Below are 16,627 nucleotides of genomic sequence, written 5' to 3' on the forward strand. Positions count from 1 at the left end.
CCATAAACCAGCTCCAGCGGAGCAACAGTGAAATGTATCTTATATGTTCAAAGATACCGTAGTGATAACATCATTCTGTCCTTCCAATCATCCCAACCCACCTTGCTCCACCGCTTTTAGCTGTGGCATCATCTGCGTTTTTCAAATAACTAATCACTGACAGCAGGAGACCTCCTTGGGCAAAGAAAACAAAAACTATCCTTTCATTACATGCCTAGTGGTTGAATGTAAGTTCATTCACTCAACTGTTACTGTTACTTAAGTACAAATACGTGCAACTTTATACTTTTATTACTTTTCCACTAGATCTCAGAGGCAAATATTGTATTTTTTACTCCACTACGTTTGTCTCACAGGTCTAGTTACTTTTCAGATTAACATTTTTTCACACTCCTACCATCCCTTGAAAACCATGTATCTCCAAATCGAGTTTTAACGTTTGTGATAAACTGAAGGACTAGGTGCTCCTTTAAGGGTTGAAAAATGTATCCTAAAACTGACACAGATACAACTCACTCCCCATCATCAGCACAGGGGTCTCAATACCAGAAAGTTAATCATGAATGAAAATTTATCAGCAAATAGAAACCCAAACTCATCAGCTTCACATGTTTTATTTATCTCGTTCCTTTGTTGGTCTTTCATCATGTAAAGCAATCACAGATCAGGTGGTAAAAAGCCACATCACAGGAGTGGATATCATTCCAAACCAAATTATAATTGAAACATTTGCTGTCTGGCTTCTATTGACCCCCTAATTGTATTCTGTTCAGTGTGTAAGTGGCCTCACATCCAAGTTCTCATCGAGGTTTACCAGAACTCTTACATTGGAATAATATGTGTGTGTTATAATTAGCTGATGCAACAAGTGATTATTTTTATTGTTGATTTATCTGCTGATTATTTCCTCTATTTATTGATTATCATCTCCTCTATAAAACATAAGCAATCAGTGATAAATGCCCATCACATTATCCTATTTTTCCAATCAGCAGTCCAAAACCCCCAAATATTCAATGATTTTCTTTGTGAAATGAGGCCACACTTTGGACTATTTCTTCCTCTCTGCCATGGCTCATTATTGTTTCAAGTCTTCCAGCAGTTAAGAGGCAGGAGTTTAATGTCAGTTTTTTTTTTGCAAAGCGCAACTGTCAGAGAAACACACACAAAACACAAAAGGAATTGATAAGCTCTGAGGCATACGATTCAGATGAATTGGACAATTTGGAACCAGTTCTCAACTGGAACCTGTTCTTGATTCCCATCCCGATACACTGTTGGGTAGTTTCTTTCTTTCTATCTACAACAATGTATCATATGTGTTGTATGTAAAGTCTTAACCTGCAACTCATTTGCATCAGGCTGTATACAAATAAAGTTTTTTTTGAGACAGTACGGTTGGCGTCTGGCAGTCAATAACATTCACAGAATACATTTTCTGACTTGAAGTAAAGCTATTGGCTGTTTTATCTGGCGCACCCACTGTCATCTCTCTGAATGGAGATTTTCATTCACCTGATTTTGAGAGCGAGAGAGAGAGAGAGAGAGAGAGAGAGAGAGAGAGAGAGAGAGAGAGAGGCAGATGTGCGACAGCAGCTTTTCACTCCCGCAAGTTTGCTGCTCGGGGATTCATCTATTTTAGGTTGACAGAGTACATTTTCATAGGAGGAGGAGAAGAAGAGAGTCTTTAAGAGGCACAGAGGAACAAATAACCTGGATTTGCGCTCACATCATCATCAGCATCCGATGAGGGATATAAAGAAGACAAATAAGATCATGGAAATGTGTTATAAAGGGCTGCCAGGACGACCGGAGAAATTCATACTCCTCATCTTTTACCTCCAACTGTGGTACGGGCCAATAGTAAGTGACATGTCTCTTTTATCATTTATACAGTCTTCCTATCTGGGACAAAATACTCTCATCCATGAGACTGATTAAAAGCGGCTCAAAGTGCAGCTGAAGTTGACCCTCTTGCTGCTGCATTTTACACCCGAAAACAACTGCTAATTAGGAAACGATCTACTTAATTATAGTCTAATGACATCTTTATTGCAGTGCTATTACCATTATTATCCTCTGTCCTTCACTGGCTCTTTGGAGCACACACACACACACACACACACACACACACACACAATTGGACACCAAATGTCCTCATTAGGCTGCTGACACTAATTAGTGATTATCAAGGCTTTGCGACCTGCATCTATCACCGCCATCTGTCTGGATTCAATCAAAGAGAAAATCAACAGGGGGAAACAGGGGTAAGAAATAAAAATAATAAAAGAGGCTAAAATTGGGTGACTGCTCCAGATGTTACTTGGAGCATGTATTTGCAAAAGGCATATTGGCAAGAAATTTCCTAAATTCTTATCAAAATTGTTACTGTTTGATGCGCAAAATATTAACTTAACTAGATTTAATGTTTTAAAAGCAGGAACTGCAAATATTTATATTAATTTGGGACTTTTCGAAATTTGAGCATCTTCTTTCTCGAAAAATATAGGCTACACCTTGACGTCTGACAGCGACAGAGAAGTGATCTATCCAAAGAGGTGGGTCTGTTGTTGATGATGTTTTGTCCCTCCACGTTTAGCCTCCATCGCGACACCCACTCACGCATCACAACTCCACCAAAGCAACAAGCCGAGGTGCGTTTGGCTTGCGGTGCATGCGTCTGCTTTACTGTAGTCTATATAACTACGTGCTCTCGTATTATCTTTTCAGGCTGAAGCGATTCACCCGGACTGCGCCATCATCTCAGAGCACCTGAGGGCTCGGGAGATTTGTAGCCAGACGAGGAGAAGCGAAGCGCAAAACCAGACCGAGCACAGCGGTGGGTTCATGTGTGATGTGCTGCTGTTGCTTTGTTGTGTTTTCTGCGCACACAAACACACACTTTGTGAGCGTATACGCCTTGGTGCAGTGCCAGAGGTTTTTTTTTTTTTTTAAAGACAGGAATGTGGGCTAAACTTCAAAAGAGGAAGAGTTTGGAGAACACACACAGGCAGAGATAAAGGGAAATGATCTAGGTTAAACTTTCTGAAGGACCTGTTAGTGCTTCCTCTGTGGTGTGATATTTTAAGTTTTCAGTTCAGGTGTTGACTCTCTGAGCGTCACGATTGACAGCATTCAGGAGACATTAATATGACCATAAAAACCCTCATATGACTTCAATGTCTGCCAGAGGTCAAAATGTTCTTTAACAAAAACTCCAATTGTTTTTGACTTACTAGATAGTAATTCAGTTACAATGGCTTAATTTAAAGTTACAAACAACCTCTAACCTCCCACATTCTTTGAGTTTCTGTTGTATTTAATCTGCCTTTATCTGCATTGATTAATTTTACAAGATGGTTGAGCTGCAACTAATAATTTATTTTGTTATCAGTTAATGTGCCAGTTGTTTTCTCGATTAATCAGTAAGTCAACTCATCTATATAACATCAGAAAACAGTGAAAAATGTCCATCAAAACATCTCAGAACCCAAGGGGACATCTTCAGATGAACTGTTTTGTCCAAAATCCCCAAATATATACTATTATGTCAAAAAAGCAGCCAGGCTGGAACCAGTGACCGTTTGCCGTTCTTGATCAATCGATTATCAAAATAGATGCATGATATGATCAAAATTGATTAAACAACAGTTTGTTTCACTTACAAGAGGGCTTTTTTTTTAAATGACCAAAAAGACAAGGAGTCTGAATCTCTAGATAGCCTATTAGATATTGAAATTGAAGTATATTATTATTAATTTTTTAAATGCAGCACCGTTTTACTGAAGGTGGATCAGCGGGTGGTGAAATGTCAATTGCTATAAAAATAGCAAAACAAACAAACAATAAAAACAAATGGATTTAAAAAAAAAAAAAAGATACAGGACAATACAATACACATAGTTAAAGGTCCAATATTTTACACTTTTCTGGTGTTTAATTTAAGTTGAGATATTTGCAAGAAGATATATTTGAGGTTTTAAGTACGAAAAAGATTTTTTTTTTCTTGTAATAGAGTATTTTTATACTATTGCTACTTTTACTCAAGTAAATGACCTGAATACTTCACCCACCTCTGCTGGGTGGTGGGTGTCCAAAAACTAAGGTTACTGAACTTGTAGCAGCAGAACAACTGTGTGACACCCCCCATTTCACTTTGATTTTCCTGTGTGGGATCAATAACGTTTCTTATCTGATTTTGAAAAGACTATAGAGAATGACTTAGATCTTTAATGTGCATGAACACTGTGTTGTAGGCTCCATCGTACTGATCTAATACCCACAATGACACCAGTTCTTCCCCCTGGTGAGGTTTCACCTGCTTGTCCTTCCAATCTGACTCATTTACTTCATTATATACAATTGAACCTGGCGTCTCCCAGAGGGCCACACTGCATGTCTTCATAATGGACTGCGCCACTGAGGCCAAGCTCTTCTCCACTTTATCAGAAACTGCCCTAGAATAACAACACTCTGACAACTCCCCTCAGCGAGAGTGATGAACTTTAACATTTCCAGACTAATTTGATCTTAATTACCCCCGATGACTCTGCGACACAGCGTTATGGTGCAAAGTTGTTATCTGCTGCTCATTACGCAGATAAAAGTCTGTTGATGGATTTCTCTGTCGGAGTAAGTGTGTTTCTGCGTCCATCAGTGTGCTACTAACCACGCAGGTGACATGTAATCATGCAGAGAAATGATCATCACTCCTGGTGGTAATGGGCAGGGGTGGATCTAGAGAAATATTAATGGGGTGGCAAGAAGGTTGCAAGGAGACTTTTATATGCTGATTTAATCACAATCACATATGTCAATATTTGCTTGGAAAAATCCCCAAATGAATATATTTTAGCTTAAAAAATTACTTTATTTAGCCCGAAGACACGTAGTCTAAAATGTGGTCATAATAGATAATTAAGTTATATGTGTTTATTTCCATTTTTTAACACTGCATTTGACACCAAACTGGAGACACATCTCTAGATCCTTGCAACTATCAATTATTTTCCATTATCAACTAACCTGTCGATTGTTTTTTCTATGAATTGTTTAGCATATTAAATGTAAGTAAAAATAGTGGAAGAAGGTCATGTGTCAATACAGCTTGTTTTGTCTGACTAACTGTCCAAAAGATATTCAGTTTATAAAAGTCGTCCTATATAATAGAGAAAAGTAGAAACAAACATGAGGGTGTGTTTGAGAACCTGCAGCAGATATTTTACATTTGTGGCTGTGTATGAACGTGATAAACATTATACCTGCTAGACATCGAACGCTTGCATGCTGACTTTAGCATTTTTAGCTTTTACTTGAAAGAGTTAGTTAAGACATTATTATTATTATTATTATTATTATTATTATTATTAATAAAATTGGTGCTGATGGCAATACTTAACATAAACCATCCATATTTATCATTAATAAGCATTATATAAACATATGTTAAACCACATTATTATGCAGTTATAAGTTATAATAAAGTGTTTGTCAATAAATGGGTTTTTATAGTTACAGCCTCACTTATGACGACATATTTTGCATAATTACAACTCTGTAAAATCTTATCATTTGTTATTTGTTCATACAGTATTTATTCAGTAGTAATTCAGCGTTGCAATGTTGCAATTTGAATGCTGAAGGTTTTAATGGATTTTATACAGCTAGACAGGATTTTTGTGACATTATTCCAGGTGCAAGTAGTTTAAAATGGTGCTTCAAATGCCTTCCTATCCAGAAAAGAATACAATTCTTGATACCTGTAATTTTCACAATATAGAAATTATATAAGAATAGAAGTAGTTTTAAAGTAAAGCTGTTTAAAACTGAAACAACCAGATGCATATTAAACATCACAAGTCTCAACTAAATGCTGGTTGCTTCCTTATCAAAGCGTCAGTTCCTCCCTCAGGGGTGCAGTCACTCATTCTGTGTCCAAAGTAATTTCACACGTCATTATTAAGCCTAAATGAGATGCCATTTGAGTGGTTGAATGTATAGCCTCCTCTAGAGCTATCTAAGGGCTAAGAATAGAGAACTGCTCCGTGGGTGACAAAACCTTTTAGTTGATCTGAAAGGAAATGTTTGAAATTTGTCATTAACGTCTTGACATGAATAGCTAGACACACCAGGAAATATAGGATTATGGTTTTCCCCCCATGGTAGTTCAAAATTCCCCATGATTAAGCCCAAAACAAAGATGTCCCAGTAAAACAGTGTAAGTTTCCATAATTCATGGTTTTCACTGCACTCACTGTGGCTTTTGTTACATGGATGAATGGGGCCACATGTTACTTTTAACATAGATCATATAATTGTGCCTCTTTCTTTGGCACCTCTAATCTCAAGGCTAAAAATAAAATCTTTTGATAATCACAGTTGTCACATCACTCTCAGTGTCTGTATGACTCAACTGCAGAGGAGCAGGAACTCCCTCGTGGGAATATTATTCCACAACTTGACAGACAGTAAAACTTTCATTTGCACTTTGAAGCACTAAGAGCAATCCAACAAACAGCTTGAAGCAAACAACCTAGACATAACCTTTGGTTCAGATACAGTGCAAAGGACCTGATCTGTTAAAAGGCTTGGGTATGCAGCAGCATTAAGTTTTGTCCACAGCATTGACTGTATATAAAGATGGACAACATGACAGCTCGCCGAAAGTGAAGCCAAAATATCTTGATCGCCCCATGGTGGTTGGTTGTAGTATAGGTCATAAAGCCTTCTAGTTCTTATCACGCCGATATATCTTCAAATGTAAATTTTTTAGTTTTAATTAGTTATTTAATACTATAAAAAGTGGATTTCATGTCATGACTGACAGCTGAGCCCTGCCTACAATTGAGTCGGCTCAGTGTATGAGCGGGACCTTGATACTGCGGCTCCCTCCGCCCGTCATTTTCTTTTTTTACAGTGGGAAGAAGTGGAGATACGTCATCCATCTTTATATATGTCAAGAGTCCACACTTAAACACCAAAACAATAATAAACAAGATGAAGAATCTAAAGCATGGATGTATAAAGGAGAATTGGATACAACATTGGAGGTGGGTCAGCATGCTTACATGCTCACACAATAACAATGTGAAGGTGCTAGATTTAAAATATAACACAATCCATCCTGAGGCGGGGGGACATGAGTGTGTGTTGCAAATATTATGGCAATAATCTATCCACTGACTGACTAAAGCTAAATCATCATTATCATCTTAATCTTCTTCATTTTTGGCAGAGTAGATGTTAAATCGACAGTTACCGTTGAAGTAAGAAAGTCATACGTACATCACTCAGGTGCAAGGCTTTCAGAAAAAGGCATCAATGAAAAAAACAGTAAAACCTGCACAGTCCCTGCCACAACATTTTTTTTTTTTTACTAATGACAGCATTTTGATGCCAACCACCAGTGGGAGAAAAACCTTCCTCTTAATTAAAAACAACATTGTTTGTGTTAAATAACAAATTGGGAGAATGCCATGCAAAACTAACCAGCTTTGTTCTTAAAATTAAGGGCAACACAAACCAACAGCATACGATGCACATCAAAACACCCACAGCCATTATTTTCTATGCGTGCCCACATACTGTCATCATGTCAGAATATACTGTGTTAATTCTGAACGTCAGTGTGCAACAACTCTCCAGGAAAGCAGCCATTTTTATCACATTTGCTTCTGGCATCTTGGCCACTGTGAAGTGTGGAGCATCCAGTGTGTCCTGCGGGGGTCAATTGATGGCCAATAATGCAACACTATGTAACAGGGCTGGTGTGTGATGCACTTTGTCCGACTTAGTCTGCCACCTTATCATCAGACCTTTTTGATGGAGTTAATACTTTTAATTAATTTATCTGCTGCATTATTTCCGTCTCCTCCAACATGAGCTAAATCCAACCGTACAACCCGCCAGATAGATTTTTATAGAGCAACACCTAAAGTTCAGTTCAGTAATTAAATCACGTCTACCTTGAGCTCTCCTGTCCTTCGGTGACATCAATTCTGCAGCCGGGTCTGTACAAATAACACTGCTGTTTGGTTTTGTTTGTTCACCCACCAAAGTGCCAATAAACGTGCACCGTGTCTGCTGTGAAATACTATTTGGAAGCAGTTTCCTCTTGTGAATAGATGCTTGTTTTTCTATTTGGATTAAACCCATCTGTGTAAACCTGAAGATGATCCTCCCACATGCAACATGCTTAAGAAGATGTTTCCCCTCTCACCATATCTAAAATTTAGAAGCCAACAGCCAAATCTGGCATTAACCACAGTGAAATAAGAAAACCACGATACTGCCGAATAAAATCTCTTAATCCTTGATACCAATTACCCCAGCACATCTATTTTCTCACTGTATAAAGAAACTCTTCCTAAGCTAAACCCCAAGAGATAGTTAACTGCAAGCTTGTAACCACATCCTTTATTTTCAAGCCTGTACTACTTTAATCATCTTATCCACAATGGATTTCCTCCCTTGACAACAAGATGCACTTAAGGGGGTGGTTTAAAATGCATTGTTTTTTTAGGTGTGATTAATTGTGGCTTAGTGTGGGATGGAAGCCCACAACAGAGAAGAAATGTCCTTTATGTTGAGTGCGGACATGGCCACACCAAGAGTTTCAACTAAGCCCCCTAAAGAGGACAGGAGTCACTTTTTCACAGCAGATAGTTTGGCCTTTTTCAGCAGGAAAAGCACCGGTGTAATTCAATCTTATAGTAAGCCAGTAAACATTGTCCAGGAACTGATAGACCTTACTGTAATGCAGTCATTATTTATGTTATTAATTACATCTGGGCTATAACATGTCCTCTGTAAAGATTTTCTATTAGAATACAAGCTTTCATGGCTCCAGATTTGTCTTTACTAAAATTACTTTTGTGGTGCCCAAATATGTATCTGTAAATATTTCATAGTTTAATTTCACACTGCTCTGGCCTCAAACAAATAATTTATTTTCTAAGATATGATAAAGCATTTGTGTTGTTTTCTGAGACAAACTGGAACAAGCAGAAATACAATGATGTTTTTCTTGCGCAGACTGAAGCCAAGTTATTCTCCCCTGGCAGAGTTTACTTGTGATTTTAACTGAGGGATTGGTCCAATAACAACATCAATTAGTGATACTACTACTAACAATAACAGCACACTTTATTTATATGTCACATGCCATGCAAATAGAGGAAATTAAAGTGTTTCACAAGAGCTGAATAATCAACAAAAGAGAGAGAGAGAGAGAGAGTGCAAAAGAAGAATATAAAAACAAAACCAGAAAAAAGACAAATATAAGTTACATTAAATCATATACTGTAAGTAATCATATAAACATCAACTTATCAGCACAGGATGCAATGAATGGGCCTTTAAAACGTTCAAATACCAGTGGAGTTTGTATTGTATACAGGTGCTGAGTAGACTTAATATAAATCTGTAGATGTCATCATACGGAACTTAACTTTACTTCATCAGGGTGCAACACTGAGTATTTTGATGTTTCTACTGAATACAGGTTCTGTGGTGTAAATACAATGGGACTGAATGTGCCTCCATAGACATTGATGCAATATATAACATATAAACATAATAAAAAAGAAATTGTACATAATGAGCTTATGTACATTTGATCAGTGGGAGATATGGAGTTTGTACCATATACACTAACAATTACAATTAAATACATTTAATGTCTATGGGATTGCTGTTAAAATTTCAAATCAAGGATCAATAATGATAATTAAATCCAGGATCCTGGATTACATTTGATATATACATTGCTTGGTAGCATTAAACCTATAGGAGGATGTATGTACCAGGAGTCTTTAGATAAGTCACATTTTGCAGGAATATCACAACCATTATTTAAAAAAAGTGCAGAAAATGATTCAATTATTAAATTCTGCTACATACATATATTTAACAGTATAGTATGTAGCAGTAGAGTAAATGTGCTACAGCAGCAGTCACGCTAACAAATACAAACCACAATGAATAAATAAATGATTCAAATATGAGGGTGTTACATGTTTGGAGCTTGAGTTACCCGCAGTGTAAAATCCCCACAATTTTATAGCACCACCTCTGACATGACAACTCATTGAGCAAACACTCAATGAGATGACAGACAATCTGAAGGTGCACTTCAACACAATCCCCTCTGCCTCTCCTGGATCCTCAGCTTCAGGAATATCAGTCTGAGTCAGCCCGACAGCAACATAGGAGACGCTGACGTGAATCCTCCAGCTCCCAGCTCCTCCGTGAATAATTGTGCACCGCTGCCCCACTATCGTTTCCGTGGGTTACGTTGGAGGTGACATCATTTTCGTCAGACCACCTGATTGGATGCAAGTGGTTTTGTGAGATAGGGGAACACGGGTGAAGGAGGATAATCGATTAGATACACTTTCTTTGTACGAATGAAATGAAGCACTGAGAAAACATTGATATTTCACTTGGACAGATTGCTGTCTGTAAGTCGCTGCTCTTTCTCAGATTAATGTCACCAGCCACCGTGGATGACTCATATGATTCTTTATTGTGATCAGTTTTATTCTGTTTATTTTCAAGGATAGGTAATTAAAGAATGGGCCCAATGTGAAATTGCATACTTTTGAACAATAAAACTTTTTATGTTGCGTTTTGTTGAGTTAAAGGATAATAAGGTCTTATTAAACTTTAGTCTTTTTATAATAAAAACATTGATGGCTAAAGTACCTTCCAGTGAGCCATTACATGTTCTAAGACATTTACATCAAAAGGTGGTTTAAAGGAGCATTTCACCCGTGGAAACATTAATATTTATTGAAAGTAGGTTATATATGTAGTTGAAATGTAACATACATTTTGAATTTGGTGCCTATTTGACCGAGAAAAGACAGAAAGTGACTTTAGGGCGCATTTGTATTAAAGACAACAACTCCCACAATGCACAGCTCCGCAAGCCGCTCCCACTAACACTATCAAGGACTACAACAACGTGAATGTAAACCATTTATTTACAGAAATATATCAACAACAACAAAAATAAATATGTTAACAATGACAGTTATAGTTCCTCCTGAGCGTCCTCAACTCCTTGGTGCCCGCAGCACTGGCCATCTGGAGCTGGATATTTCTGTCGGATAGCCTGCACCACATAAGCGGGTAAAACGACGCCTCGACCCAATCTCTCGCCTTGCAGGACCCATTCCAGAAAGGCTGTTAGGCGATATTGTCTACAAGACATTGAGCACACAGTTAGCGATGCATGGTCTTTGTTTTTAGCGTGCCACAAGCTGTTTGTGCAGTAAAGAAGGTAACGTTAGTTCAGTTGGCTGACGTTACGTATTAACCGGGAATAACTTTGTGATAATACTTGAACAAATTGTGTACATACATGCCACGTTGTTATAAGACAGAAAATAGAAACACTCACTTTACAGTCAGACGTCCGTGTGTCCGTAGGCGCACAGCGAGAGCACAGGCACCAGCAGTCCGCCCCAGCTCGAGCCAGTCCGGGCTCCTCGTCCGCAACAGGCAGGTCCTCAGCTTCGGCTGCAGAAGCCTCAGCTGCTGCTCGCTATATTGCGGCTCATAAAGGTAGCCACGAACATCATCATACGAAATTTCTTCCATATTAGATTGATTACCATAGTCTGACATCGCCAGCGCCTCCGCTTAGCTTCCGAACTATTTTTTAGTTTCTGCAAGTCCCACCCATTGATCTGTAATAGGTCTGTAGCGTGAGTGAAAAAAAAATGAGGAAGTAGTGTTTGTAGTCTCACCCCCTCTACAGAGATATGAGACTTCCTGCTTCCAATGATGCAAAATGACGATTTTTACATCATTGGAAGCAGGAAGTGCAACACTAAAATCCTTATTTCTCCCCTCTCAGGGAAAGTGAGGGAATGATGCACGACCATTCAAAAATATGACTGGGGTTCTAATGATACAAAGCTTAATGCAAATGGGTGAAGTGTCCCTTTAATATTACAGTTATTGACATTATTGGTTAATTTCTGTTCCAATTTGTGCTTTACATTAAAATTGAGTTTTGCCACACTCTAATCAAGAAAATGTTAAATATATAGACAAATAAACATGAATAAATAAATGCACTAAATGTGGCTCGGCGACACTCAGAGTACATTTTACATGCAGGCAGACTGTGTTTATGTTTTAGTCAGAAATCACTCCCAGCTCTTTGAAACATTTTGTTCCTCGAAACTTAGAGTGCCTGAGGCGTTTAAACTTTTTAAGGGAAGAGATTTCTTGCTAAAAACGTATTTGACATTTATTTTAAGTCTCACTTCCGCCCTGGGGATAAATGAAAAAAGTCACTGCATTATATTGTAAAAAAAAAAAAGGAAAAAAAAAGAAACCATCAGCTCTGTTGACATGTACTGCTTGTGAATGGAATTGGCTCCATATATTTGCAGCACCACACACTAAGGCCTATCACTGTGATTCATATGTATCAGAGTGGAATAACTCTATTAATTATAATTTGTTCCCTTTTTGTCAAACCTGTCACCTCGCCTCCTGAGACCATGTCCTTCTTGATATGTTAATTAGTCCATTATATACCCGTAAGTAATCTGAGATTTATTTAGAATATGGACAGTAGATGGAAAATCTTGGCATGTGTGACATTAAGCAAAAGCTTTTAATGCAATGCATTTACAGAAACACCGTTGGACTGCAGATAAAACCTTTCTGCTGGTTGTATGCACTGGTAAAGATTTATTAAGCCAGGATTAACAGAAATATCCTTTTTTGATTACATGAGAAGAAGTATGTGAGTAGGTTATCAGGTCACCTGTATGTACTGTAGTTTCTGTGGTTGATGTGGGTGAATTTGTGCCGATGAAGGCGAGGTGAGACTAAATGTTTCCAATAAATATGACAGCAGGAGGTCTGTGATGCTGTGAGAAACTCATCATTCTTTTGCTGGAGTGCATGACTATTTGAATTTCATAGAGCGTCTCAGGAACACTGTATGAAGCACTTGACTGATGCAGAACAGTGCCGGATCACAATAACACAATAATTGTGCTTTTCTGTAGGAAAAGAAATCGTCTGTTTAAGCTGCTTATGTGAATGCATAAACTGGCTGCTCCCCATTATAAACTGAAAATATTCTTTGGATCATCCAGGGGTTTGTCCTGATATGCAAAACACAAAATTAAATAAACACACACACTTGCATTGTTTGCAGAAAACATTTCAAACAAGAATAAAAGTTTACAGTCATGCCAGCAGCTCTGTAGTGCAGTGTTTTGAGCGAAATGCTAACATGCTTACAATGACAATGTAATAGTTTAGCACAGTGGTTCTCAAACATTGACTGTTTATATAGTTCACAACCTTTTCGGCTTGTGGCCTCTAACAAAGACACAGCGTCTACGTTGTCACATTTCAGATATCTATGAGTTGTTAGCTGTTTTAATAAAGAGACATTTCCATTATAAACTCATTTAAATAAGTGTCTGAGGGCCAAGGGGGTCACATTATCCATTATCTTTATATATTAGATTTTTTTTCTTCTTTCCTCTCCCATCAATCATCTCAAAAGCTGTCAAATCTATCTGGTGGTCCTTTGGAGGGGCCGATCCCTATGTTGGGAACCAATGGTTTAGCAAGTTTCACATCATCACCATAATCACCATTTTAGTTTAGCATGCTAGCATGCTAACATTTGTTAAATAGCAATAAACATAAAGAGCATAGGGATAATATTCATGTCAGTGCAGGCATTTGTACATAAAGTATTAAACAAAGTTAGCTTTTTTTTTTACCTGGTGATGACGCTAGACAGGAGACAGGAACCATACAGTTGTCATGGGAATACATACATGACAGACCAACCTTGCTATCCGTAGACAACACAACAACATTTCAGGAAACAGAAAAGCATTTACTCACAAGCTTTATAGTCTGGGCCCGAAGCAGCAAGAAAATTGGTTGATGTCTCTCTTTTTGTGTCTCCATGTTTTACTCTGAAGAAATGCGTGTGACAGCTTCAGTCCAGCAGACAGAACTAATCAACTGATATTAATGTGATGACACAGGACTGACAGAGTATGAACTCTACACAACCGAAATATGAAAGAAGCACTAACCGCTATGAATGTGTAGAGCGGCTGAGAGAAAAACACAGAAATGTCTTGAATAACTTAAAGGTCACCGGAATAACATCTGATCCATATCCATTCTTTGTAGACAATGAAATGTGACCAGAAATCAACATATGTATGCAGCTCGTGGAAGTAACATTAAACAAAGCCTGGGGGATATTCTTACTTTAAAGACAGGTTTGTCTGCCGGATCAAAATCACGAGGACTTCAGAGGATATTTGGTAGAGATGAGTGTCTGGAATGATTCTCAGCAACAAATCTTAACATAAAAATATCCAGATGATGGACTGTTTGATCTGTAGAGTCCCAGTACAGTCTTTGAAATATAAAGGTTCATGAATCATCATACAGAAGCTAATTCATGCAGTTGTTTGTCTTCTTCTAAATGTCTTATGAAATAATCATTTACATGAGGTATACATGAATTGTTCATAAATGCAGTTGTATAATTTTTTTTTACAATCTTGCAAATTAAGTGTAACATTTAGGAGGATCTAATAGTAGGTATGTTTTTATTAGTGTATAATCACCTGAAAATAAGTTTTTGTTACCTTAGAATGAGCTGTTTTTATCTACAGGCACTGCATGTCCCCATTCATGGAGTCTGTTATATTGAACCTCCATGTTTCTACAGTAGGGACGAACCAAACACTGGCTCTAAATAGGGGCGTTCAAGTTCTTTATGCGTTTCGTGGCCACCGTAGTTTCTACTTAGTGATTTGAAGGGTTCACTCTGCCCTTTAAAATGTGAGGGAGTTGTATATCATATTTACATTGAATCAAAATGAAATTCTGCACTGTGTCAAAAGCTCTTAAGAATGAACACTGCAGCTTTTAGCACCATTTAACTCATTGTTGTGATATTCTGCCTGCTCAGAAATGACAAAGAGACAAAGTAAACAACAGTGTGGTGAAGAAAATTGAGCGCAGCATGCTTAAGACTTGATGAAGAACAAAACAGACCTAAAATATCAAACTTAATCAATCAACTGGCTGGAAATGTGAATTTTAAAGAATGGTCATGTTAGTTAAATTGACATATTGAGTTTGTCTCTGTCTCTAGTGGTCAAAAATATTTTAATATTTAATATAATAATTTCATTTAAGAAGCTGGTTATAAAACTAACATTTCCCTCTATATAGAAGACAGATTGATGGATGTGAAAAGTTAGGTTTCTGTGTAGCACAAATTTAAACCGGATATCCAGAAAATCTGAAAATAAATGCAGGTTCCCCTCTGCACACATATAAGACGTTGGTAATATGATTTGAGTTTTCCATTTAGGGGCCATTAAACCACTGCAGAATAACAGGGTGTAATTAAAAAAGCAGCAGTCAAAACCTACTAATAAAGAACCTGATGAAAATATGGCATTTATTTGTTTTTCCACTTTAGCCAAGTAGAACTCATTTTATGTGCAGACTGAAAATGTGCATAAAAACGGATGTAAACACATTTACTGACTGACCCTCTGTATGTGTTTGTAGGATGTAAAACAGAGTGGGACGATATCGGATGCTGGCTGAGAGCTGAAATCGGGCAAGTGGTCAACGTATCCTGCTCTGAAGTCTTCCAGCATTTCTCCAGCAACCAAGGTTGGTTTCCATGTCAATCCCAATCCCAGCAAACACACACACACACACACACACACACACACACACACAAACAATTCCATTCATATAATCAATAAACTCGTTAAGGTAATATGGAAGTCCCATTCTCTGCTGGTGCACTGTCACTACTACTACTCACTATTTTTATCTGTACTGTATAATCTGCAGCGCTAATGCAGGCTGGAGTCACTCTGATGAAGGAGCACAGTATGAATTATTCATGTATGTTTGTTGGCAAGAATATATATTATGCTCTGGGAAGTTTCTGGCAGAAGAAATTACATTAAATCTAGTCTGCAGGGTTCATACGTCACAGTCTGACATCCTCTTGGGCTGTTGTAGGATTTGTGTTTCAAGAAAGATACTGCTGATGACCCCAAGAGCGAAATATTCTTAAGTTTTAATAATGTAGTCGTGAGAGTGTTGTTGAGTAAAAGAGGTTTTATATTTAGAGTTAATATCCTTTTTGAAATAATATATTTATGTTGTGTTTATTAATGTATTCATTCATTCCACAAATAATTAAGGTGTCAAAAGAGTTATGTAATAAGTCATTTGAATCCATTATTAATCGTTTGCATCTGTATATTAGTGTTTATAGGACAGCTAATACATTTTTTAAATATGGGAGCCTTTGTCTTTCACTCTAAAAGCACACACACAGTGTAAATAAAAAAAATGTGGGGCTGTTTATGTTGTCTTACAAACAGTCATTATGATGGCATCATTAAGGAAGATAAGGTCAAGATCATTAGGGAATAATGTCCTTTCCTTCTTACCTTGATGGGAATCATGGCTCATTATGATCTGAATTGCAGATCGCTCAAACAGACCACAGCATTTGCTTTCAGCAGTGCATTTGGCAGCATTAGTCTCCATCTGCTCAGCACAAGGGGAATAACCCACT

General features: G+C 37.6%; 1 protein-coding gene across 3 annotated transcripts in view; it reads left to right on the forward strand.

Annotated features, from left to right (window-relative positions):
• The first annotated feature begins 1,537 nt into the window (after positions 1 to 1,537).
• The window catches only part of LOC127364085 (pituitary adenylate cyclase-activating polypeptide type I receptor), a 31,965-nt gene continuing 16,875 nt past the window's right edge, over positions 1,538 to 16,627 (forward strand). For 2 of the 3 annotated variants that reach the window (XM_051401241.1, XM_051401251.1), the window contains exons 1-3: positions 1,538 to 1,863; positions 2,731 to 2,839; positions 15,595 to 15,702. In XM_051401241.1, coding sequence (XP_051257201.1) covers positions 1,747 to 1,863; positions 2,731 to 2,839; positions 15,595 to 15,702 — 334 coding nt within the window. In that variant the 5' untranslated portion in view covers positions 1,538 to 1,746. The remainder of the gene's footprint in view (positions 1,864 to 2,730; positions 2,840 to 15,594; positions 15,703 to 16,627) is intronic. The other variant, XM_051401261.1, reaches the window with a different exon arrangement.

The sequence above is a fragment of the Dicentrarchus labrax genome, unplaced genomic scaffold (assembly GCF_905237075.1).
Source record: "Dicentrarchus labrax unplaced genomic scaffold, dlabrax2021, whole genome shotgun sequence".
NCBI lineage: Eukaryota > Metazoa > Chordata > Actinopteri > Moronidae > Dicentrarchus > Dicentrarchus labrax.